At 41.5% G+C, this 27243-nt stretch overlaps 1 protein-coding gene across 2 annotated transcripts in view; it reads right to left on the reverse strand.

The window, feature by feature from the left end:
* EXT2 (exostosin glycosyltransferase 2) overlaps positions 1 to 27243 on the reverse strand; it is an 84895-nt gene that overhangs the window by 32475 nt on the left and 25177 nt on the right. For both annotated transcript variants that reach the window (XM_035115986.2, XM_035115977.2), the window contains exon 8: positions 4845 to 4976. In XM_035115986.2, coding sequence (XP_034971877.2) covers positions 4845 to 4976 — 132 coding nt within the window. The remainder of the gene's footprint in view (positions 1 to 4844; positions 4977 to 27243) is intronic.

Here is a 27243-nt window from a genome sequence, read left to right on the forward strand (position 1 = left end):
GAACAAAAGCAGTGCTATTTTCCTTCCCTCCCACAATTTGCTTCTCAGCAGCCATCTTTTTTTACTTTGTGAAATCATATTCCATTTGAGATGTAATAGACTACTATTATGAAAGAAGGAGGATTTAATGATACATTGATCAAAATGTTCTTTCCAACACTTCTTTTAATACTAAAATTATGCTTATACCATTTTTCCAAGGAAGGGTGTTTTTTGGGGGGAGGGGGGCCTGTGTTGTTTTAAGTATCTATTGTAACCTCAATGCAGTTTCTATTATGAATTACCTTTATTTTATTTTGTTCTGTAAGCAGGATGTACTTCCACTGAATGCATAGAGACAACATTTCCCCCATTCTCCCCATCCACAGCTTGTCAAAGGGCAAAACCTGGAAAGCTCCTTCCATTTACATAAAGAATTTGGATCCAGGAGGTAGCTCCCACTGGAGGAAAGGAGAGTGGCAAAATCTGACATCTATTTCTCCTTCCCTCTGCAACCCCTCCAACCTCTTACATGATTCTGTAGGGTCCTCAAACCTTCCAGAGCAGATTTTGAGGGGACATAGTGAGGTGCAGGAGGAACCAATGAAAAATGCCTCCTTTATTCCACCTGAGGCTGTGTCTAGTTAGCAAAGTTCTGTTCTGGGTAAGTTTTGATCCAACCGTTAATGCTATGTTAATTTGCATAGTATGTCTTGAACATAATTTCTCTTAATGCAGAATTTGAATTTCAGAGTGAATATCATCAGTCACTTCTTCAGTAAGCAAAGCACTCTAGTTTACCTAGGCTAAAACTAGCACTCAAACTTGCCAAGCAATTGCTTGTTTGTTTTCCCCCTTTCTAGCCAGCATTTTTGTAATAACCCAGCAGCCAAGCAGGCACTTGGAACTTCTCTTTAAAACTAAAATCCTTATGATCAGCTAGTTTAAAAGGCAAAAGGGAGGTGGATTCAGTCGCATCCTCCTCCACTCCTCTTCCGTGTCGACATGGAAACATCAGTGGAAGTTTTGGTGGTGGCGGCAGTACGGTAGGTGTATAAACCAAGCAAAAACTATAGTTTACTTACATTTTAGGCTATAAATGGTCAGAAAGACCAAGTTCAGAAAAAAACAACAACCTACAATTCTAGAACAAGTTTTCTACTACCGTTATCCATGACAAAATAAAAATTGAACTAAGGTGCAATAGAATTTTGTGCATTGCTATTGCTGGGTCTGTGCATACAAGAAATGGGAGCCTTAAAAAAGAAGTCACCCATAGAGTTTGGATTTCGTGCCCCTGTAATTTGGTTTGAGATCTATCCATGACTGAGAGTTTCCATGTTTTGTTAAACCGTAATAGGTAGCAAATCTACATTTTTTCATTTACCACTAACAGAAACTTAGCAGCTGTTAGCAATGACAAAATTAGCTTCTACCTAAATGTTGGCATGGTCTTGACATCTAAGCACCATGGTTTCTGTGCATTTTTAACAGTTTCTGTATTTACTCCATTAATTTGAGGGGTAAGTTTCTCCAAAGGTAAGTCATAATTCACACAATGATTACGCCTGTTACTTAGTCCAAACAGGCTAGGATCTACAAAGATCTGTTGGCCAGTCCAAAAGAAAAACCCTGTGCTATTTTAATAGCTGTTCGTTGAGGTGTCTCTCAGGTCTGACAAGTTACTCATGTGAAAGGAAATATATTCTCCTCAAATAAGCAGGAAAGTGTCCAGCTACAGGAACACTTGAACATTTCCAATATTTTAACTGATATGTTGAAGTGTCAAGTGATCTGAAACAAAAATGGTTCAATACAGGGGTTTTTTAAGTGAACATTTTTGAGCTACATCTGTGCCAAAACCTTCAATCAAGCTGCATATAGCTATGAAGTGTATGGTCTTAAGAGGCCTCTGTCATTACCTTGCCCTACATTTTGTAGGATAGATGCCATAAAATTTAACCTGAAAACGTTTCTGAAAGATATACAGCTGATGCACTGTAAAATCTTTTCCAAACAGTATGTTTGGTAAGTTTAAGTACTCATGGCAACAGGCATAGCTTTAGTTTTTATATAAAACTAGCTGGCCCTGCACGCGTTGCTGTGTGTTAATCTGTCAAATGGAGGGTAATAGGCCCCCTTCAGATCCCCCTGAGCCTCAGAGTCCCCCTGTTTTACAGGATCTCGTGGCGGAGGCGGGGTTGTGGGTGTGGCACGTTGTTGTGGCTAATGCCTGTGACTGCCCCCACGTGTCCCGATCCACGATCTATTATGTTTGTGTGTCCCGTCCCCCCGGTGACCGGCGTATCTCATGACATTTTGAAGGATGGTATTTATTTTTGTCTTGTGGTTATTTGGGGGGGGATTTTTTGGGGGGGTGTAGTGGTGCTAAATTTTAAAGTAAAAACCCCTTGCTGTGCCCCCAAGTGCGTTGCTGTGAGTCATTCCCCCCAGGCCTAGTGGGGGCCTGGGGGCCTGGCAGGGGCCTACATAAAACAAAGGCCGTGCTGCAGCCTGCAATCCATGCGCTTGCCCTCTCCCCCCCCCCCCGGGCCTAGTGGGGGCCTGGCAGGGGCGTACATAAAACAAAGGCCGTGCTGCGACCTGCGATCCGGGCGCTCGCCCTCTCTCCCTCCCCCCGGCCCTAGTGGGGGCCTAGCAGCCTGGCAGGGCCTAGGGGTCTGATAATGGCTGCCTTGGTGGTTTCAGTTGCTTGGTTGTTGATGTCATTATTTGGTTTGTGGGTGTGGCATAGATTTCACAGGAAGGGAGGGAGTGTAGGAGGGAATAACGCCACTTGAGGGCGCTGGTTACAGGTAGGTAGCCGTGTTGGTCTGGATCGAAGTAAAATAAAAAAATTCCTTCAGTAGCACCTTAAAGACCAACTAAGTTTTTATTTTGGTATGAGCTTTCGTGTGCATGCACACTTCTTCAGATACAGTGAAATGGAAGTTTCCAGGCACTTATGTAGAGAAGGGGTGGGGAGGGGTGGGGATGGGGAGGGGGGATCACTCAGAAGGGTGGTGGAAATGGGTGATTGACTGACTGATAGCTGTTGATGACCGCAAACTTGAGGGCGCTGTTTGACTTGGTGGAAAACCAGGTTTATACCTGCCCAGGTGTGAGATTTGAGGGATTTTCTTTTCCAACAACGCTCGGGGAGTGGCCTGGATCGTTGTGTCTAAATTTCAGGACGATCGGTCAAGCAGTTACGGAGAAAAGTGGAACACGCACTTTCACGATTTTACATTTTTATATATATAGATGCTTTTCTCAGACCACTGCTAACACGATGGCTCAATATAATAATACAGTATTGATGTCCATCATCATGACATATAAACCCACTGGACACTAATAAAACTCTTGGGTGTTTTTCATTTTTCTTTAAAAAACCTCTCAAGATCAGTCCTTTGAGAAAAGCAGGAGTGTTTTTCAAAACCTACTATAACTTAACTTTACACGACTAAGGCAAACTGCTTTGACTAGAACAGACAACATATTAGGGACGCTACATTTGACATGAGGTAGGAGAATATATGACAGGTTCAACTGTTTGGGCATCTGAATCATTGTTTTGGTACTAATTCCTTGTGTTTGGATAAGTGAATTTTTGTATAACAAGCGTTTAGATAGCAGTATCTTTGTGTAATCGGCTCTCCCTGAGGAGCTCAGAGCAACTGACATATTGGTCCCAAGCAATCTTTCACCAAGATGGCTTATAGTAGAAGAGCTGCTTAGGTTCAGCAATAGAACCTTCATACCATTCTCTGCACTAGCTGCTCTCTTACTCTAACTTACACATGAGCCATTATTTGAACTATTTATCTGTTATTTCATTTAGTAGGGCGTCTCTTTTCCTGTCTCACAGCAAGGTTGCTCTCTAGCAGTCACTCACATAGAAAATGGAGGTCTGCTGAGAAAGTACATTTATTGCTCTGCATACAGCAGCTCTCCTGGCGATTATTAAAATAGTGGTGGTTAAGCTACAATTTATGACACCCCTTTTGAGAACACTGAAACAGCAATGACAAAACAGAGCCATACATTTTGTACAATGGTGCTCAAAAGGTGGCACAGGAGAACTCCCTAAACATGCAATAAACTGACAAATATGAACACTCCCTTGACTCTGCAAGTGTCATAGGGGTAGTAAACCAATAAATTTAAATTCTCAATTAAAGGATGAGGGGAGTCACAGGCATTGTTTTGCTACACACTGGGTTGTATCCAATGGAGTGCAAGAAAACTTCAACTTGCACAACAAGACTTCTGCTTTCATTTCCTCCCTGCTGTAGCACCCCTAAAATCTACTCTGGAGAGTCCCTCTGGAGTAGAAGCTTGTAAGAAGTCCAAACTTCTTTATTGGAGATTAGTGACAATTTCAGTTTCCACATTTTGCAATGTAATCATGGAAGAGCACTACAATCACCCAAATTCAGCAATGATAATCAGTTTCTGTTGTCAGACAGAGCATGCCCACTGAACACACAGCCATCCTGAGTCTGACATTTACTATTCTCAGTCAAAAAGCTTTCCCGGCCACTTTCTTGGAAGTGCCCTGCTAACAAGTAGTTCAAATTTCTTAGAGCAGAAATGCAGTGCACTTATCTTAAGAACTGTTTGCAATGGCCAAAACTAGACTTCTAACATATGGCAATAGCTTAAGACTCCCATTTTAAGAGAGAAAGAGAAAAAGTGTAGCAAGCTAATACACAAATATTTCCCTTTAGGCTATATTTTGGACAAAGTTAAGTGAAATTTGTGTTTAACAGCAAAATATAAAATATCAGCAGGTCACAATGGGAGACTGTTTTTGAAGAGGCCCAGCATATTAAATTTAATAGAAATATAGCTCTACTTACAATTGCTGGGGGGTCATTCCATTCTTCATATGATGTGGCAGCATATGGGTAGATCCTGTCATTGATAATCTTGAGGGTTGCCAAAGCAATAGCTTTCATTGATTGAAAGTAAGCTTCCCAGAACCACCTTGCCTGCAAAGAATAATGAATAGTATTTTCACAACATATTTATGTCAGACAGAAATATCAAACATCTGTATATGGCGGAAAGATATATGTGTCACATGCAACTGTCACTAAGAAACTGAATCTAGGATGGGGTTTTGAAGACTAAAGCAGATCTGGTTCTCAATGACTCCACCATGTTATACAGAAGTTTCTCCTGACAGTGGGCTGTTTCAGCCCAGACTGATCCCACAGAGTGATGCCATATACACATAGATTCACTAAATCACCGCAGCTGTCCAACCTGGAGCCCTCCAGATGTTTCTGACTCCAACTGTCAGCAGCCCCAGACAGCATGGCTGAAGATCAGGAAAAATGGGACGTGTGCCCCAAACATCTACAGGACATTAGACAGAGGAGGCCTACTATATAAACACCATCCATGCACATTTAAAACTAGTGTGCCAGCTGCACCCATTCCTGGAGCCGTCCAATCTGGCTACAATGATGCACACCTTAGTTACATTCATTCATCCTTAGTTACATGCTGCTTGGATTAATGCAATGTGCTTTCAAAAAGTGTTTGGAAACTTCAGTGGATCCAAGATGCTATATCCAAATAGCTGATCAAAGCCAGTTACAAGGAGAAGAGAAACTCAGCTGCACTGGCTACTGGTTCATTTTTGGTCACAATTCAAAGTGCTGGTTAAGAACTATAAAGCCCTATATGGCCATATCACCCAGTATGAGCCTGGCTGGGCTTTAAAATCTTCCTGGGAGGCCACCTTCACAGGCAGGTTTGCCATGCACCTCATTATACACAACAATTTTGGAGTCACTGGTGAGCCTCCTTGGGGAGGGTATGGCATAGGCAAGAAAACATGGCCAAAAAGGTTCATCAGACTTGCCTTTCTTGGTCTTTAGACAGTAAACACGTAATGCCAGTGTACCTAAAAAACAGGAGACGCAATGGGTCTGGCCCTATTTTATCTTATTTATTTGCTTTTTATTAAATATAATGTATATACTGCTTGACTGCAAAAACAAAAAACCTCAAAACAGTTTACTGTCTCCTGATAATAAATACACAGTAGAAAAAGCTACTGGTATTCCTATTCTAGCCCTTTAGAAACAATGGCTACTGGTGCCATATAATGCAAGCAGCCACATCCAAACTACAGAACTCAAAACACAAGGATGTACACAGAGAACACATTATCTTGTTATCATTTTAAATTCACTGCCAATTATCAGAATATTTTTCCAGAAAAAGGTGCCGGAACTCACCATGAACACCTCCCTGGTTCTTTTATAATGGCAATGGCACCCACCCAAGAGGTGCCGGAACTGAGTTCCAGCGAGTTCTGGCTGAAAAAAGCCCTGAGAACAGGCAATGGGTGGCTTTTTAAAAATGTCATTAATTCATTCCTTGCTTCTCATATGGAACTGCAACAAAACAAATTGGTAAGGACTTGGAATCAAATTGATTCTGAAAACTATCAACCCCAAAGGAAACATACTTTGCCAATAATCATATCTCAAGCGGTCTGGCTTTACAGAAGTTATTTTCTCCACTTAATTGTTTCTGCAGAGATCTCCAGCACAGTTAAGTGTCCAGAAGGCACTTAAATTTTAAGACCTCCCCAAGGCCCAGTATCAGCCAGGAGGAATATCTGCATGTGTTTGTGTAGGACAGCCAGCAAGCAAGCAAAACAGTGTTTTTCCCCTCAACTGCATTGACTGTGCATAAAATTTCAGAGCACGATAAAAAGACAAAGGCATAACACAGCTGGTCATGAGTTACTGATGCTTATCAGGTTGACTTCCTAACTGTGAAGAAAAACCAGCAACACAAATATAGTCATGCTGAAATAACAGAATTAAACACAACTTATGAAATTATGCAGTTGTGCTGTGGGGCTGAAGACTCTCACTGCTATATACAAATAAATTATATTGTTCTTGAACAGATAAAGTGGTTTCTCTTCAGATCGTATAAATCTTTTGCCTTTTACAATAAGCTCTCAAGCAGGACAGGGAATGCTCAGTGTCTATTAAATACAGAGTACTTTTCTAGGCCTGCAAAATGGAACAAGCCCATTATCCTTTACAAATTGTCAGTTCCAAGTCCCCTATAAAAAGAACAGGCTCCAACCAGAAGATTCTGAAGATGTGGTTTCTGAGCCAAATACATGATTCCCATAGCCAAGTTGTCAGTTAATTATGAAAAACAGGGTTGACGTTTACCACAGGTCCACTTTTCATTGCAGAATTCATACAGAGGTAGACCTACAACACAGTACTGGTTTGTCACTTGCACAGTAGTATGCAATGTCCCTAAATTTCAGCCCCTTATCATTTACAGTTTTCTTTCCATTAGTAAAAAGTGCTGGAGGCAAAATAAAATAAAATAAAATAAAATCCCACCAAAGGGGCACTGCCCCACCCCCAACCAATGTTAATGTACTGGGAGGGGGAATTGTCCCCAGCGGTATTTCACAGCAAAGATTGACCCAGAGAAGCAGACCTGAATTTTTGTAACATTTCACCACCCTAGGACACACAAATTCAACTTGGGGTAAAACAACAACAACAGCCCCCCCCCAAAAAAAACCTTGTCTGTTAGATTCTAAGTTTCTGTTTAAGAATTAATGTGTTAGCTACCATGTCTCACGTGGTTTTTCAAGCAAAAATTGCTCCAGGGATTAAAGTGATATTCTCCTGACACAACATACATGGCTTGTGACAGATGTTCTATAGGCCTGGTTCAGACACAACACTAAGCCTAAGATGGTGGGTTATCTGAAAAAATGGTATCTGCTCCACACAAGCCACAAGATGCAGCCAGGGTTTGTGCTTGGCTAACGTTTGGGTTTATTTGGTTCGGGGTGTGTGTGTAAGCATCACAGCTGCCAAGTTCTCCCCTTTTTTAAGGGAAATTCCATTATGCTGAATAGGCTTCCTCGCGAGGAAAGGGAAAACTTGACAGCTATGGTAAGCATAAACCCAGGTAGCCAAACCATGTCTTAGCTCCGGAGAGCATAGAAGCAGGACTGGGGAGAGGTCAAGTGGTTGTGATTTTTATTCTTCGTACTGCATACTTGCTTGTTCATGCTTAGTCATGGTTTGGCTTAGTATGACAGGCAAACTGCACCACAGGGGATGTCAAGCTTTGGGTAGAAAACTACCCCATAAATCTGTCTATGGCATGGCCATTTTTTTGTTTTCCTTTCTTCAGTTAATATGTGCATCCTAGGTAATATGTGTCCCTTCTAAGTAGGAAATCATCATGAGAACTACTAATTTGAGTAGTTCCTGCATGATGAGGATAATTAAATAAACTAGCTTATGTGCTGCTTTCAAAATGCACAATTGATTTTCACAGGCATTTGACCTGATCCAACAGGGCTCTTCTTATGTTCCTATCTGTATACTCCATATTCTTTCCCTATTCCGTATCTTTTGCAATCAATAGAAATATCCAGAGGCCTTTGAGTTCTGCTATTGGGTGTTCCAAGCTCCAACAATATACTGGTATGTAAGAGCTAAGAGTGCTTCAATAACAGGGCGTTTTCACACACCTTAATGAGGGTGCTCACAAACAGCATGTAAAATCATCCATGTATTTCCATGAAACTTGGTAATATTCCAGATTGAAATACTGTATGAGGTATGTTTCTTGTTAATATCCAGGTCTACACTATTATTTCATAATAGTGAAGAGCTATTAGTTTAATCATTTTGGCCCCATCACATGCCCTCTCCACTCAATTTTATACTGTGGAAACAGGTTTCTGTGATATGATATAAGAGTGTCCATATAAACTCAATTCCTGCAGGATGCATTCACCTCCTCAAACTTCTATTAGCAACCTCAAAAAGAATGTAATGTTTGTCCCATGAATGATGGGGAATTAGGAAGACATGAAAGGAAACGGAACAATTTTATAGCCTTAATATCTATGCCCATGTATAGCCAAATAATTATTAATTTAAGAAGATAACTATGCAAGGGTTTAATCTACTAGCAATCTTCTTCTTTTTTAAAAGTTGTGTTTCATTAAGGCAAAATCCAAAACTTTCCAAGGAGGTTGCAAATCTCCAAACAGATGTTTTCAGAGCTCAGTGAATCCTTCCCACCTTGTTTGCTTTTCCAGGAAAAAAACTGATTAGCATGGCTAGTCAGTCATCCAGTACTGTCCAATACACAACATTACTAAGCACAACAGGAAATTCTTCTGCTTAAGAAGAAATGCCCCTTCCCTATTTCATCAAAGAAAGCTTTGATTCCCCCCCCCTGCAGTGCACGTAATTTAAAAACTTAGACAAAAAGGAAACACAGGTAATTGGCACTATCACATGGCACAACCTTTTCTGGCTGATTTGATTTTAAATCAGAGAGACAGATTAAATTGAGTGATTCTAGATACAAAAAGTCCTCTCCATCAGAAAGTTGACACTAGCCGAAACATGACCATTCAGTTGTGGGTACTGCCCTGTAGAATAAGGTGTCAGGACAGTTTCTGGGTTGAACTTCTCTGCATTTTTGTTGTTGTTGTTCTGGCACCTTAGCCCTATTTTATCACTACCTGTCAACCAGCTGCAACTGTTTGGCTATTAAAGCTGTCTCATTTGGTAATCCATGCAGACTTTGCATGTGGATACCAAGGCATTTCTGCATTGAGGCTGTGTGCTTAAATCTCCACACGGGATTATTTATTTGTCCTGCTTTTCATCCTTGCCTGCCCCCTGGAATTTCCTTCAAATCAATTTATTATGTGGTCACAGATCCATTCCGTTCTAATTCGTTTCATATCATGGAGAGCCAGAACCTACTAGAATTCTGGTCTTCACTCATTTTTTTAGAGTTTGTGACAACATCCTAGAAGAAGTATTAGACAGCCAAGTTGTGCCCGTCTATGAGCCAGCTCCATCATAGCTCAACCTCTTTAGTACTGGTATTTTAAAGACCAGGCAAAATCACTTTGCTGAAATGTACTTTTAGCTGCTTTCAAGAAAAAATGCTATTGTGCTATTTTTGGAGTGGATGTCCTTTATTATTGTAGTGTAATTTTTGGTTCTTACAAAAGAATGGTGGTTTTATAAAGTAAATTAACAAACAAGCTCAGGATTGAGGGATGCACAGGAATAAGCAGCAGAGGCAAAACTAATCTGCCTATTAATGCAATTTGTATTTGTTATGGAAAGGAATGATGCACTTAATTTATAACACTCTTCTGTTTATAACTTTAGTTAAACCATTCAAACCTGATAAATAATTTCATCTTCTATACTACCCATCTGTTTTATCTTTTCCCTCAAAGTTATCTCTTCCTTTCTCTGGGTTTGATCCAGAAAAGCAAGACCACAACTCCACTTGCACAATGGGGTTTGCAGGTTCCTATCTGTTCCCCACTGCAGTGCTATGCACCTCCTAAAGTAAGGTTACCAGACGTCCCCGTTTCCCGGGGACAGTCCCCGGATTTACACATCAGTCCCCATACAAAATCCATTGAAGTTGAAAAGTGTCCCCAGATTCATTGAAAAAAATATGGTAACCTTACCCTAAAGAACTGCTTCTATGGTCCAGGGATCATATGGGATAGTGTGGGATAAGGCACAAGGGCTGAAGTGGGACATGGAAGCAACAGAATCCAGGAACCCTGTGTTGCATTGCTGCAGTGCCTTTCCACTGGCACAAGACATTTAGGGTTCAAGAAAGTATGTTTAAATGCATCTGTGCAGCTTTATGGCTATGGGGGGAGTAGGAGGCCCATGTGACTGGGGTGGCCTGGGAGTTGCAATTAGAATCTTATAAATCTCATTTGAATAAAATTTCAAAAAGTTATGTGGGCCTTCATGGGTTTACACATGACATCAGGTTTGGGGCAGATGGATGGAGTTCAGGGGAAATGGCCTAGCAGGCAAAATGAGGAGACCTGGAAGGCCAATTTTGATCCATGTGCGCTAGGTCCCCCACCCACTGGTTTACAAACAAATGTTAGCGTTAGCTTCTCATGTGCGTAGCTGCACATGGGAAGAGCAGGATCAATTTATTCCACATGCATGCACGCCTCCACTTGAGGAAGGAAACATCTGTACCACATGTACAGTACCTCATAAATATTGGCAATATTGGAATTTTCCACACTCCCTAACAAGGCAGTATAACACAAACTCAGGCCAGACTTGGTTTTAGCACAACAAAATGCTAATAAGAGAAGTTGAAGTGTACGGTAGATATTTAGAATAATCTTTTTGCCAGGATCAAGCAGGAATGTAGCATTTGCAGAAATCTATACACAGTTTGAAAGCACATCAAAGTGTAAATAGATAAATAGGTACCGCTCCAGTGGGAACGTAAACGCCGTTTCCGTGTGCTGCTCTGGTTCACCAGAAACGGCTTAGTCATGCTGGCCACATGACTTGGAAGTTGTATGCCGGCTCCCTTGGCCAGTAAAGTGAGATGAGCATCGCAACCTCAGAGTCATCCGCGACTGGACCTAATGGTCAGGGGTCCCTTTACCTTTATTTTACACACTGAAACTAATATCCATATATACCAGCCTTTGCCATGTTTTGGACTACAACTCCCATCATGCCTGACCATTGGCTATGATGGTGGAGGCTGATGGGGGTTAGTGACTTCCAAGTTGTTTTTGGACTCCCTAGCAGGGCAAAGTTGATTTAGGCAAAAATGCTATTTTCCTTAAAAATGCACATGCTTAACTACCTACCCCCCCCTCGGGCCTGCACAGCATCAAGTTATATACAACAGTTTATTGCCATAGCATGAGCAAAACTTGCTGTTACCGTGTTTCCCCTTTTTAAATACGTAGTCAGAAAGTAAGCCATGGCAGCATTTTTTAGCATAATTAGACATGCTTCATCATACTGCATGGTGACAAATGTCTTAACTTAATATGAAAAAATAATACTGGCAAAATGCACAAAAAGGCACTATTAATGAAAACAGATTAATCACATGAGGGCTACATCAGTAGGGGAAAACTTTTGACTTGCATCAATCACCTAGACCAAAGTTCTAGTCGGAAAAGAGAAAAATCAGCCAAGAGAAAGGGAGAAGGACTTGGAAGAAAGCAATAAAAGTTAATTGCCTAACCTAACGGTCAGGCGCCATAGCATTGCAAGTTGTTGCCCCACTGCAAGAGTCAAGTGTTCCCAGAGTGCCACACTTCACACCGTTTATGAGGTCCTGAAGTGCTACCATTTTCATGTTGGCAGAGGTTACTTTAATGGCTTTCTTTTGGAAAAGCTTTATAGAAAACCAATACATCTTTTACTACCTTCAGGTAAGTGAAACAGAGGTGACTGTTCTAACAGTACTGCAATTATCCCTAATATTATACTGGTCTTTGTCCTTTATTAAACTTTTAGTCTTTGCAACGCCAACTCCCTCCACCCAGACTCTGTTTCAGCTTCTGGCCATAAATTTTCACAAGCTTCAACTTATCAACATATCCACTGCCATTAACAGTACATCTATACCTGATGCAAATCTAAACCTATGAAATACTGCAAATGTGCATTAAGTTGTATTAATACAAGTCCTGCTGATTTCACAATTTTTTCTTGTGGGAGGCAAGCCATATAAATGCACACTGCATCAGATTGCTCTCACAAGGATGGGGAACCCTCCAGAGCAGGTTTTGGGGGGCCCACAGAGGGGAGGAGAAGAAGGGGAATTCCTATTCCATGAACTCCACTCACACAGTACTGGATAAAACCTATTTCATTACATGCTTATTTTATTTTATTTATTTCATAAAACTTATACACTGCTTGACTGAAAAAAACAACAACCTCAAAGTAGTTCCACAGTGATCCACTGAAACTTGATAAGTAATAAGCTAATAGAAACTGAAGGAAGATGCTTTCCACTCCAAAAAAAAGTAACTTAGAGAATTGTATTAGGCCAGTTTGTAGGTAACTTTCCAAAGAAAATTATTTAAGTGGTATGAGTCTTGGAGTGAACACCCTCACACTCAATTCTAGGAAAGAGTAAAAAGTGAACAGGATATACTGTGTTTATCTGGACATGATACTTAATTGATCTTTTTTATAAAAAAACAAAACAAAACTTTGCACCGATAGACTGGGTGAGCAAAGGATGCTTCATTCAAAACAAACACAGTACAGCCCAGCTAACTTATTACCTGCTGTGGATATTGAGGTGGAAGGAACATGAGAACCCAAGATTCATACCAAGTTGAGATTTGACATCCCCTCCCTACAAAGAAGTAATGAGTAAACAGGCCTGGCAATGATAGACTGCTGTATAAATGCTTTTTAAAGCATTTAAACAGGACAGGGCGAAAAGCAAGTTTGTATTGCCACTCTACCCTGCTGGTGAACTCCCCCATGGTATCCTAGTTGGCCCCTATCCATAAATATTAAGATCAACGAGCCACCAACTGACCCCATGGTCTTTATGGTACTTTAATGCCAAGCCTAGCTAAAACTACCACTGCCAGCATTTGGCAAACTGAGATGCCAACCTATGAAATTCAAACTCTCACTTTGTAAGAACACATATTAGGAATATTTCGTTATTGATCAGACCAGAAACCTATATGTAAGGAATGAAATCTTAGCTAGTACCAACATTTGTTTTATAGTTTCAGATTCACAAGGAGCACCAAGGTCACAGTTCAAAATCCTTGTCTGACCCTCCAGATATTGCTCACTTGGGAGTTGCCTTCTATAGGTTCTCAGTTTCATTGCTGTAAACTACTGACATCACAGACGAGTCCCAGTGGTGAGGTTAAAAAGGGAAGATATGTTGTGTTACTAACTCTACCTTTTATTGATCCTTATTCTGAGTTTGCATTTCAGTAGTATTCAAGGCATCATTTTATGCAAGTCATTCAGATGCATAATAGCAAAAGAGAAACATCACAAATGTTTACTAGTGACACACTTTGCACACTTGCCAGTGTTCTATGTTCTTGCTCAGTTCTAAAGATGGCAAATACCGTGTGAAGACACATGTAGGCATTTGCATATCTAAGCAAGGACACTGACGTAACATATCCCCACTCCTCCAATTTCAACTTGGTAACCTCAAGGTTGGATTACTGCACTGTGCTATTTGTGGGGCTACTCCAGAGTAGCTTGTGTAAAACATGGTAGCGAGGTTGCTTGTTAAATGCAGGTGGTAGTTCCCCCACGCACCCACCCTCTTTTCAGGATTTGCACTGGCAGCCAATTTGCTACCAGACCAAGCTCAAGGTTTGGGTACTAACATATACAGTGGTACCTTGGTTTATGAACACCTCGGTTTACGAATTTTCGGTTTACGAACGCCGCAGGCCCATCTGGAACGGATTAATTCACTTTCCATTACTTTCAATGGGAAAGTTCGCTTTAGTTTATGAACGCTTCAGTTTATGAACAGACTTCCGGAACCAATTACACCCATGCTTCGGGTTAAGTACGCTTCAGGTTGAGTACTCCGCGGACCCGTCAGGAACAGATTAATCCACTTTCCGTTACTTTCAATGGGAAAGTTCGCTTCAGTTTATGAATGCTTCAGTTCATGAACAGACTTCGGGAACCAATTGTGTTCATAAACCGAGGTACCACTGTAAGGCCCTACAGAGCTCAGGAAGAGGTTACTGACTGCACAATAACCTGCCATCAAATTTATCTCAAGTAATGAAGACAGTCCAAGCAACCAAGGCTGGCACACCTGAAAAATCTATCAACAATATTCAGCAAGCAACTGTGTTGGGCTGGGAGGGAGGGAACAGACAACAGCAACTCCTCTAGATTCAAACCATGATCACTAATCATATATTAACCAAGCTAAGAATGAATAATGCCTGGGTGAACAGGTGAGCTTTAAGCCGGCACCCAAAAAAAGAAAAAGAAAAAGAAAAAAAGAAAGACCCAGGACTGCCATATTTCAGAGGGGAGGGACAATAGTTATAGACAACAATGTTACTTTGGGGGAGGAAGAGCAGAAAGACCATGAGATTTCTTCTGCAAAATCATACCTAATTCCACTGAAGGAGATATATCAGAGCAACAGAAAACAGCCAGGCGGTATGAAGTCTGTAGTATTGATCTTTCAGAGCAATGAGTCAATAAGCAAGGACAGACACAGGAATTCTACAGGGTAATTTTTACAATCCTTTTGTCTAAAAGTTCCACAGATCCAACATTCTGCTTTGTACTTATCACCTCACAAGCCCAAATCCACAGATATTCACATCTGCTTCAGTTACTGCCAACACAAGAGGGGTTTGCCAGGAATGGGGAGAACAAAAACCAGTGCTATGCATAAATATCTAATGCAATATGACTGCCAACTGAAAAAGGGTGAAAAGGATTCAGCTACACTTTCTGACAAGTGATGGACAGCTCCCGAAACAGAAAGCAATAGGTTTCAAGTCTCAAGGGTATCGCTTTTAAATATGTCAGTGTTCTAAGGGTGGATCAGTTTTCCCTGCTGCAGGCATCCAGCTGAGAGGTGAAGTCCCAAGAAAAACATAGGAATCCAACAGCAAGCCTTTGAGGTGGCAAGAACCAAGAGAGGTTCAAAGACAAGGCTGGTCAGTGGGTAGCACCTCCAAGCACCACGGAGGTTAGAGGTTAGTAAAGCAGGAGCCACTGTCCAATAAAACTGTGTTTAGAGAACCCACTCGGCAGATAAATTGAGGCTCTGTTTACACCTTTCCCAGCTTTCCGAGCTATCTACTGATGCTTCCTACTGTGATTTGGTACTATGTCCCCTAGCCATCTCCCTTGGTCGACAGCTGCCCTGGCTCTAGACTGGGCAGGCTTACAACATGGCTGGAAACTTTTAATCAGTATCCAACATCATGAGTAAATAAATACAAAGGGCCTGCTGCCACAACAACATCGATCTTACTTGAGATTTCTCATTATTGCCATAGCAAGGGAATAGAAGATTTAATTCCTTTGAATGCAGAGGTTAAATACGAGGGAAATTCAGGACCAAATTTCTTTTTGCTTCAAATAAGGATCTGTTTTATTAAAGGGCTGCCCTTTATCCTAGACTACACAAGGGATGCTTCGTATCTCACAAGGTCCTCAGTGTCACAGTATTCCATAAAGTGTGTAACCAAGAAAAGCTCTAATGATAATCTTGTTCTGGTGACCAGTGCTTAATAAACAGAAGATGAAGAGACTGCTCAGAAGTCAAGCACTAACCCCCACTATGAGTGGTGGCTATGATCACTCAGGAGCAGATACTTTTCACATACTCACGAGACACTATTACTGTTTCTCATTCCCAGGACTGATCACTGGCCTCAAAATAGGTTTAGGTCTGAATCCTAGGACCCCTAGACTTCAAATAAGAAGGCCCCCAAATAACTGCAGAAGTGAGAAACCTAGAAGAAGGGGAGGCAAGGAGTTATTTCAGCCCTGCATTTGCTCCTTGAGCCACATGAAGTTTGATTAGTCTTCCAGTGCCTTATGCCACCCATTTACTGTGATGTCATAGGAATATATACATATTAGTGCAGGTTTACAGGTTACATACTCACAGGTAGAGGATCTAGCACTATAAATGCTTTGTTTAAAAAAACTGCATCCCCAAAATTCTAACACAAGATTGCTTCATTACATAAGAACCAAGAACACTATGTGAGAAATGAGGTAACTAGGGTAAAAACACATATGGACAAATTTATAAATACTGTATACAAAATATTATTAGATGCTAAGGATTCTTATAACTTCTGGCAAGCAGCCACATAATAGAAGATTCTTCTTCACCTTACTGCACGATCCTTTTTAAGATCTAGCATAACAGAAGCATATTCTTTGCAAGATCAAAAAAATTTGAGGTTTTATAACGTAACACAAACTTACGAAACTAATACTTTCAGCTTCCATATTTCGATGAGTTATTTTTTAAACATGTTTCGTTATATACACATACATACAATCTCTCTTAATGGGAAATGGAGAGCTTCTGCTTCATACATCTGATAAGATGGGAAAGTGTCCAGGGTTGACATTTATGAAGGTAGAAATCTAGAGAGGCACTCTGGGAGGATTAAAGTGGGGTTAGGCTCTCCAGTCACACAATCTAAAATAGTACAAATGGCAGATGGATAAAAGTTCTTTTCAATGTGATAATGATTCTAAAGAGCCTGAGAAAAAGGCTGTTTTCCCTCAAGGGGAAGACAGATGGCTGAAAGTCAAATATACTAATTAAATGCCTTTCAAATACCGTATCTAGCAGTTGCCCATAAGTTCTCCTTTAATAATCATTTAAAATCCGTGCCTTCTCATTTTTTCATACACAACCAAACACAGACTACGCTTTGACTGGAGGTAAATAATTTGTTGTACACTATATAAGCAGTCTAGTATGAGGCTGTCCTAGGCAGATTTCTCTCCAGTTCCCATCTCCATATTCTTCACAATCCATTTGGTGCAGAAATTTTTCCTGGGTTAAAAAAGGAGAGGTTTCACACGCCTGCATATATTGCCTGGAGCCAGTAATAGCTCATATAGCTGTCAACAAACTGATAAGAGTCAAAATTACTCCACCGAGTCCCCTTTAAAGAAGAGCCAAAAGCAGCACATTAAACGAAAAAGGGGAAGGGTCACAGAAACCAGTCACTCATGCTGTTTTAAAGTGGCATTAAAAACAAATAAATTATTTACTCTTGCAAATGTCTCATTTGACCTGGAGACTGAAGCCCACTTGGAGGTCAGAGTTGAGACATTTGGAACAAAAGCAAAACACGCTGCCACTGCGGTGCTTCTTCTGAATAAAGAGGTCAAAGCAGCACTAATCCCTCCTCTTTGGCATAAAAAGGGAGACGGGCAGTACAGAAAACTTCAGGCTTGCTACCCCAATTAAGCAGAGGGTTAGGGTTTTATCATAAATCTCAGAAGGACTAAAGGGATTGGGCAAAATCCACCAGCAGTATCTCCCATACAAGCTCCATTACTATGAACAGAAACTGGGTGAAGATCAGCTCTATTGAACTATTTTTAGAAGGCACCCATTAACCCAATCATTTTCCTCCCCTCGATACAGTAAAACCATATAAATATAACTACCGTGTTTCTCCAAAAATAAGACACAGTCTTGTATTTTTCCCCCTCAAAAAAAAACACGGTGGCTTATTTTCAGGGGATGTCTTATTTTTTTTATTAAGTATGGTACAGTTTAACCTACAAGGTTAAACTGCCTATCACTATGGCTTATTTTCGGGGTATGGCTTATTTTAGGAGAAACACGGTACATCTATATATATAACTACATCTATATATATAAAAATGTAGGCATTGCGTGTGCGGAGGTCACAGCCTTTCTCCGTAACTGCTGAACTGTAATGTAACAAATTTGGCCACAACGTTCCATGCCCATCAGTGAGGGATCTGGCATAATTTTTTTCCCAAAAAAGCAAACCTTTCATACCTAAAATAATGATTAAACACACAAAAAAGTGGTGCCCAAATTAGATGTCACCAGCAGCTTTGAAGACTCCAGCAGCATCCAATAGAAAGGCAGATCGCCCACTGCTGCCTCCAAAGCCGCGCCACCAGATGACATCACAAAATTCCACAGCAACCAACTGAAAACAGGCCTTTTGCAGCAACAAGGCCCAACATTGCCAAGTGGAGGCAGGGGCCTGCCTGGGGGGGTGGGGGGCCGAATAGGGGGCAGGGATAGGTAATGGGTCAGAATAGGGTAGGGGGAGACACAGGGATGAAACCTGCCCTCTCCACAGTATCTCGCCTCGGCTTTGCAGACTAGACTGAGTGGATTTAGGGGCCTGCCTGGGGGGGGGCGAATAGGCCGCAGCATTAAATCAACTGAATTTGGGCCTTTTACAGGGCTGTGCCTTTGGGTAGAATAAATGTTATTTCACATAACACACGTGGGTAGGGGAGTCAGGGTTGGGACAGGGGAAAATTTTACAGAACACAAGCATTGGGGGAATGATTGTGTGCAAAATGAACAGGTCACAGGGATAACTGGGGGGCGTGTTGGGATGGAGGAGAGGAGGGAAATCACAGGGGTAAGTGGGGGGGTTAGGGGGAGGAGAGGGGGGAAATCATAGGGATAAGCCGGGGTGGGGGGAAGAGGGGGCATAATAGGTCATGGATCAGGACAGAGTTGGTGGATTCACAGGGATGAGGGAGGGGGATGAGGGGGGAATCACAGGGATAAGCCGGGGATGGTGAGGGGAGGAATCACAGGGATATGTCATGGATAGGCACAGGGTAGGGAAAATCACACAAATAACCCACAGCAACGCATGGTAGGGCCAGATAGTTATAATATAAATCTCTCTCTCATATCTCATGTTATCAACAAGAACAAACACCAACTCTTCAAGTCTAGAGCTAAGTGTTTCTTCACCAGCCCAGAGTTTAGACAGTTTTATACTGTCTGAGATGTTCAAAAAGTGAGACTGTGGTCCTCCACCTGCCCACCTATTCCCAGATTAAGTTTACATCCAAGGATGCAGAAGTGGCTGCATTATCAACAGCACAGGAACGGTTCCTTAACCTGCTCCTCCAACAAATCCTTGTAGATTGCCATTTAATGCACTAATCTCTAATAACAGAAACAAACAAATTTAAAAGGAAATGAAGAGCCTGACCATTCATTCTTCTTGACCTTTCTATTGCCTTTGATACAGTTGATTATTCTCTCCTTCCTCACTCCTTTTATGCCCAAGGTCTCTGGGATCCTCTTCTCAGCTGGTTCTCTTTCTATCTGCTTGATAGCTTTTTAAGGTTTCAACGGGTGGAAGTTAGCATCACACACCACTGCAGTGCCTCGGGAATCTGTTCTTGGCTCTCTACTCACTATCCCTGGAAGATCTCATCAAATCACACGGCTTTCAGTACCACCTTTGTACAGATGACAACCATCCCTCTATCCCTGAACTGTTTCCCTAATTACAATCTTGCAATTCTAGCTGGAAATTTCTGCCTGGATGCCTCGCTGCCTCAAAATTCATTACCTCAAAGACTGAGTCTCTTGTCTTTGCTCAAAAGCCCTCCTATCCTCTTATGTTTTCCATATCAATTGATAATATTACCACCCACCCTGTTGAACAGGAATATAGCCTTGGCTTTAACCATTTTACCCCTCCCCCACTCTCTTTTCATATTAAGTCTGCAGCCAAGATGTGTTGCTTATCCCATTACAACATTGCAAACAACAACAACAAAAACAAGAACACTCCCCTTCATCTTTGTCCTGACAGCAAGAACTGTGGTCCATGCCCTGCTCACCTATTGCCTAGACTACTGCAGTCCTCCCTGGTCTCACCTTAGATCCCCTCACCACTGTCAGTACACAGATGCCAAAATAACTTCTCTGATTGCACTGATGGGACAAATTCAAGTGACAACACTCCTTAAAATCCCCAGCACAAACTCCCTGTTCTTACTTATAAAGCCTTTCCACGGTCTTGTCCTCCCTTGGGTCTCTTATTCCAATATATCCCTGCCTGTGACTTTTGCTCCTCCAGATCGATTGCCCGCAGTCATCCAAAGATATCCTGCTCCTCATAAGATTCTGCCCTTCTCCTTGCTGTCCTGTATGCTTAGAATTACTCTCAGAACACTTGAATGGTGGTGCCACCTCTTATTTCCTATCCAAAATTCACTATTTCCATGAAGTCTTTGGCTCAACTCTCTTTGGCTCAACTCTCATATCTCCTACTGTTACTTACCCTGCAATAACACCTAAGTATATTTAACTGTCTATACTCCCCTTTCCTTTGTGTGGAACTTTAGATAGCTAGGTTTCTCAGGCTTGGGACTCGTCCTTTCATTCAGTGTTTAAAAAAATGGAGAAAGCAGATAGAGAAAAGTTTCTCCCTCTCTCATAACACTAGAATTTGTGGACATCCAACAAAGCTGAACATTGGAAGATTCAGGATGGACAGAAGAAACACATAATGCTGTTCAGTTGTGAAATACACACCCACAAAAGGCAGTGATGGACACCAACTTGGATCGCTTTAAAAGAGAATTAGACAAATTCATGTAGGATAGTGGCTATTAGCCACAACTGCCACTATTAGGCAGTCTGCTTCTGAATACCAGTTGCTGGAAACTGCATGAGGGGAGAGAGCTGTTGCACTCGGGTCCTGGTTGAAGACTCCCCATAGGCATCTGGTTAGCCACTGTAAGAACAAGATATTGGACTAGATGGGTCACTGGCCTGATGGAGCACAGCTGTTCTTATACAATTGTACCTTGGAAGTCGAACGGAATTCGTTCCAAAAATCCGTTCAACTTCCAAAATGTTTGGAAACCAAAGTGTGGTTTCTGATTGGCTGCACTTTAAGAGCTGAGGCTCTGTAGGTTCAAAATGGCTTGCAGGAAATCTGGTTGCTACTGCACTACCCAGCTGATGGGAGGGAAGCCATTCCTGAAGCAGAGCCTGGCTGCAATGGCTACACCTCCTCTGCTGGAGTGGTGAGGGGGTTCTTCTGTACTTCCTTGTGCCTTGGGTACTTGATCCCCAAAAGGGGAAAGGTAAAAAGATTCCCGGAAGGAAGGGGGAAGAGGAAAACAAGGAAATGAAGAAAAAAATCTGAAAGGGAAGCTCCGTTGAAAAAAAGGTTTCAAAGTAATCCACTAAGCTAAGCATTGAAAATCCAAAGCAAGAAAATTAAGTTGAAAAGGAAATAAAATTAGAAGCAGTACACGTGTTGAATGGCTAAATTTTTTCAGCACTAAAAGACCCTGTCTGCCCAGCTTAGAAGGCAGGGCCAGTCTGGAAAGTGTGGGATGACTCCTCCCCCAGCAAGGATCTACATGTGACCCTGTCCACTCAGAGAACAGGAGCCATCGAGACATAATAAAAATGAAGTAGTTGTTCCCGTATGCAGGTATGCACAGTTCTTTTCTACCAACTTTAATACCTTGCCCAGTTTCTCTGCACTTTTGTGAGTCAGGGGACTTACAAGCAGATCAAAGACAGAGATCCAGGAAGTGACAGGAGCATATGACAAACACAGAGCTTTTTGTGGATTCGCCACTCACAGGAGCATCTAGTTTTCCGGCTCCATGTGTATCTAATATGAGGGAGGGAGGGTTTGAGAAGAATGCTTACTAGTTGGCTTTTTTAAAAGAAATCAGGCTGGCAACAGAGCTGCTTAGCAGACATGGGGTGGTCTCAGAAATCCATGTGTTCAGCCAGCTTGCTATCAGTTTCATAAGTTCAATTGGCTCATGTCTTTTCCAAGTGGCAAGTCTGCTGGGGTTAGATAAAGCCAGAAGAAACCTCTGGTTTCTGTAAAACTAAAAAGGAGGGGGCTAGGGTGGGGGTGGGGAGTGGGGACATTCACATACTCCAAGCACACATGGACACCATATTTTCATTCTTTCAAGGCATAACTGCATGGGATTAAGCATGAACACAAATCAGTTTGCAGGATTAGCAGTCAAAGATGTGTCAGAAATTCAGGTGGGCTTGGGGCCTTGTACGGCAAACTGTTTAGCCAACCTGATTATAAAAAGTCTAGATTGCTGGACTTGCCCAAGGTCTCATTGCAAGCAAGTCAGCAGAGAGAAAAGGGGACCAGAAAGCCTAAGCCACTCAATCCTTAACCATAAAATACCATAGCTCCTCAACTCTGGTTTATATATTATATGTTTTCCTGGCAAAGTAAGTTTATATTAAATAAATTTTGCCTCCATAATATCCAAGTACTTTTCCTGGGGGCTAAAGTAACACATGGACACATATTGCACACTCATCTTAAGAGATGATTTAATTCAAAGAGTATGGGATACATTTCCCCCTCAGCAGCAGAGACTCACCCCCCCCCAAAAAAAAACGAGTTTCAGGCCTTTCTGTGCTGCAAATGTATGCCATTTCTTGTCTAAAGGATTCTTGTTAAGGACTAAATCATAGCAGATCCAGAACAATTTTAATCACAACAACCTAGAATGCTAAAAACAAATGCTTTCAATCAAAATTTGGGTGCCCAAAAGTCAGAAAATCAATTTCAGTTTTAGAGCAAATAATATACTTTGACAGGTAAGCAGCAAAAATAGGGATAAAGCTGGCCACCAAGAAACCATCCAATAGTGACTTTCACAATGTCAGTAATTGTCATTTAATTTCAGAGCTTTCACTCAGTGTAAACGATTATGTATATTTTACAACAACCAGTCAACAATTATTCTAATATCTTTCTTCATTATTTCTGCATCATTTTGTCAGCAGCACAAATATTATAATGGAACATGCACATACATGTTTTCTTATGCTATAATACACTGAGGTGTGAATTGAAGGACATTGACTATCAACTACCAATGACATCTTAAAAGTAAAAAGGATGAGCCAAAATGTATTATGCTTCAACTTTTCAAACACAAATATGCATTTTAAAATGTAATGTTTGTTTCTCTTATTTTCTTCCAAGTTATGCCTCACCTAAATTAAATGTAAATCTCCAAAACTACATAAAATGCCTCTTTTATACTTGTCAAGGATTAAATTCACTGGGGCCTCTGCTCTGAAGCTGATCTAGGTTTCACATTTGTAGCCTTCTTGGTCCAAGTATATTACCTCAAAATTATTCTTGTACAGTCATACCTTGGAAGTCGAATGAAATCCATTCCAGAAGTCCATTCAACTTCCAAAGCGTACGACTTCCAAATCGTGGCATCTGATTGGCTGCAGGAAGCCAGTCAGAAGCCACAGAAGCCCTGTTGGACGTTCAGCTTCCAAAAGAACGTTCGAAAACTGGAACAGTCACTTCTGGGTTTCGACCGTTCGGGGGCCAAAACGTCCGAGTTCCAGGGCGTTTGACAACCAAGGTACAACTGTATAGAAAAACTTTTACAGGCCTAGAATCTTACAGATCTTTGATCTGAGAAATAGAAAATGCAGAAGAACAACTCATAAAAGATGGAGAGAGATAAGCTATTTGACAGAGCTTAGGAAATTAAAATCTCAAGAACAGAAAGAAAAAGTTTACAGATGGGTAACACATCATAATTACAAGTCCACAAATGGGCTCCTGCAAAAGCAACCAAGTTTAATGATGGGTATTACATCCTAAATAATGTGGAAGTTGAGAGGGCCCGGAGTTGCCTACATGATCCATGTTAAACCCCAACTCCTCTATGTATTCCACTTTGTAGCAGAACATACAACGGAGAGTAAGCATCTAATCATCTCCCCGGAATTCCACATTATTGTTTTGCCTCCAGCTTCCCCACGTGCAGCTGAAGCACAAAAAGTTAAATATCTCCTTAGAAATATTTGTTATTAAAGCTTGAAGATTAATGGAATTGGTCAAGGAAGGGTTTAAAAGTATTCTATCGATTTCAAACCCAGCAACCATGATTAAATTTAGCAGAGACTCAAAAGCTAGAGTCTGCCAATGAAGAATCTAGAATTTTTCTCGATTCAAGGCAAGGAGGATGCCAAACAACGTAGCATCATTTAGAACCAACATTTGAGTAGCGATGACCTTCAAATTCACAGACGGTAGTACAGAAGGTGGTGGGCAGGTAAGAGTTTGCTCTAACAGAAATGTCATTCTAACAAAAATCATTTTAAGACTCTTAATGAGGGAGTTTGCCCCTGGTGCAGCCAGCACCATTCTGCCTGTATGTAGTACAAGATTCTATTGCTTGGCAGGGGGTTGGACTGGATGGCCCTCGTGGTCTCTTCCAACTCTATGATTCTATGATTCTATTACAGCTTTCGCCACACAGTTGAAAGCTACATAATATATATTTTTTCTGCTCTGGCTGTAGTGCTCAGAGTCATTGGGATAGTAGTCCAAAGACCCAAACAGTAGTCCCAAACAGGCATGAGAACTAGGAAAATGGAGATAGCCTAGTCTTGCTCTTACAAAAGGCCTGTACTGTAAAGGGCTTTAGTCACTCACCACACCACCATCACGTTTGCAAGGGAGAGGGTCTAGAGCTATGCGCACCCTTCTTCACATCTAAAAGTCGCTTGATATTGTGAAGGACTTCCTCTAGAAGCCAGCCTCACAGTGCCCATTTGTTACAGGGCAAGAAGCTGCGACTACCTCACATCCCACTCCCTGACAGGTGTGCATGTAGCTTACGACATGTGGGTGTCTTCTCTCGCATCCTTGCGCAGCAATTGTATCACAGCCCTGTACACAAATGACTGTCAAAATGGAACAACTGTAATGTGTAAGCAGATGTATTTTTATGTATCACTCCCCAAACTACACCTGACTTTTTAAAAGCACCTAGCAGTTCGAAAGCACGTCAAAGTGCAAGTAGATAAATAGGTACCGCTCTGGTGGGAAGGTAAACGGCGTTTCCGTGCGCTGCTCTGGTTCACTAGAAGCGGCTTTGTTATGTTGGCCACATGACCTGGAAGCTGTACGCCGGCTCCCTCGGCCAGTAAAGCGAGATGAGCGCCGCAACCCCAGAGTCGGTCACGACTGGACCTAATAGTCAGGGGTCCCTTTACCTTTATATAGTAATCTTAGAATAAATAAGTAAATAAGTGAAGTAGGGGGGATACAAACCAATATTACAGTAGATATTACAAAATCCCTTTCTCTCCCCTGGCCAACACAGACCATTGTGCATCTATGATATTGGCTCCTACCTGCCACAAGCTGATGCAGTAGCTTTCAAACACCCTCAAACTTAGAATTGCCTTAGCAGTTTTAAATCAGCAAGACCTTGAAGCTCTATTTCCCTTTTTTCTTTTTCTTTTTCTTTAATCATGGGTGCTTGCAGAGTACCACAGAAGTATATCTCTTTTAAGAAGGAAAACATTAAATGGAAGGGCAGAAATTGAAAAGCTACAGAAAAAAAAAGAACCTGCTGGCAAGTCCCGGCACTCTCTTCTCACATCCGCCCCACCCCACTCCCTTCACATTAGAGAGAAAACAAGTATGTTTTTAACCTTTGTGTCAAGGGCCATCTTTAACCCATCACTTTATTGTGAAATAGCTCCATGGCAAAAAAAAGGGGGAGGGGGAGAAAACGTGAACAGCTGCTAAGCAGGTGGTGGGCTTCTTCACACAAACTAAGAATGTGCATCCCTGGACTATTTTGCTAGTCAGTATTTATGGTAGAGACCAGTTTCTGAATTTGGGCATTCAGTGCATGACATGCAGAACTACAGTACCGTAACATCAGAGTTCAGGAAAAGCCATTGAAAGGTATGCTGAGGAATATATTCTGTTGCCTTTAAAAAATGCCGTACACAAATATTAATCTTAAGGCTCAAAAAAAGAAACCTCACACATTCTGATCAAGAGACGCCTATGACTCTAATACTGCCTCCTTTAAATTTGTATTTGAAATGCATTTGGGGTCAGAACTGATCCTGAAGACATATAAAAAAACCCTGTACTCTCACATTCCATACATAATCTCTTACAATAAAGGAATCGACTGTTTTGTGATGTTGCAATGTTTTCTTTAAATTACACTCAAATCAGAGTGAAATTATATGCCCTAGGTACTGGCAACCTACCAAAAATATAGTGAAAACTTTTTTACCACCACAACAGGGGCTTCATTTTGACATAGCAATTAAACTAAGGTGGCATTAATCATTCAGGGTTTTATTTTATTCATACCTTCACTCAAATGTGTAAGCTGAAGTTATTAGCAGTCCAGACACTCCACAGAAATTAACACTGGGAGTAGCTTCAGAACCCACGTAACTTCTCTTTCCCCTTAAAAGCATTCCCTGGGAGGTAATCTGTCGGAATCTGCAAGCTACCAATGGGCAGGGCCAGAGCCAAAACCAGTGGTGTCTGCCTCATTGTAGGACTGCACAGCTCTGTGTCATCCCATCTATCTCCCTCGCTCTGTGCTACTCCAACACTCTTTCCTGTTCTCTCTGTGCTACCCCTCCCATTCATTTTGCTCCTCCATTAAACACAGGTCAGAACCAATTGCTTGTAGTGAGTTTATCCTTTGAGGTCCAAAAGGAATTATTTTTAAATGAAGTAGATTTAGCCGCAACTTCCTAACAAAAAAGCAGTTTGAAACTAAATTACATATGGGAGGTGTGATGCCTCATTGCTTGGAGGGTCCACAAGACAGCCAGCCAGATCTATGTCAATGATTCTAAAGTTTGGGGCAGCCTAAGTTGGAGTTGGGGGAGGGGGTTGATGAGATGAGCTATTGGAGCTCTTCCAACTCTACAATCCTGCGATTCCAGAACACTGACAGATGTGGCTCTAATTTCATCCCTACATCTTTGCCAGATGTTGCATCCCACGTAGACTCAAAGGAAAGAAGGGTTACGGTACCTATAAACACAGTTACAAATGTACAG

Source organism: Zootoca vivipara, chromosome 1 (assembly GCF_963506605.1).
Source record: "Zootoca vivipara chromosome 1, rZooViv1.1, whole genome shotgun sequence".
Classification (NCBI taxonomy): Eukaryota; Metazoa; Chordata; class Lepidosauria; order Squamata; family Lacertidae; genus Zootoca; species Zootoca vivipara.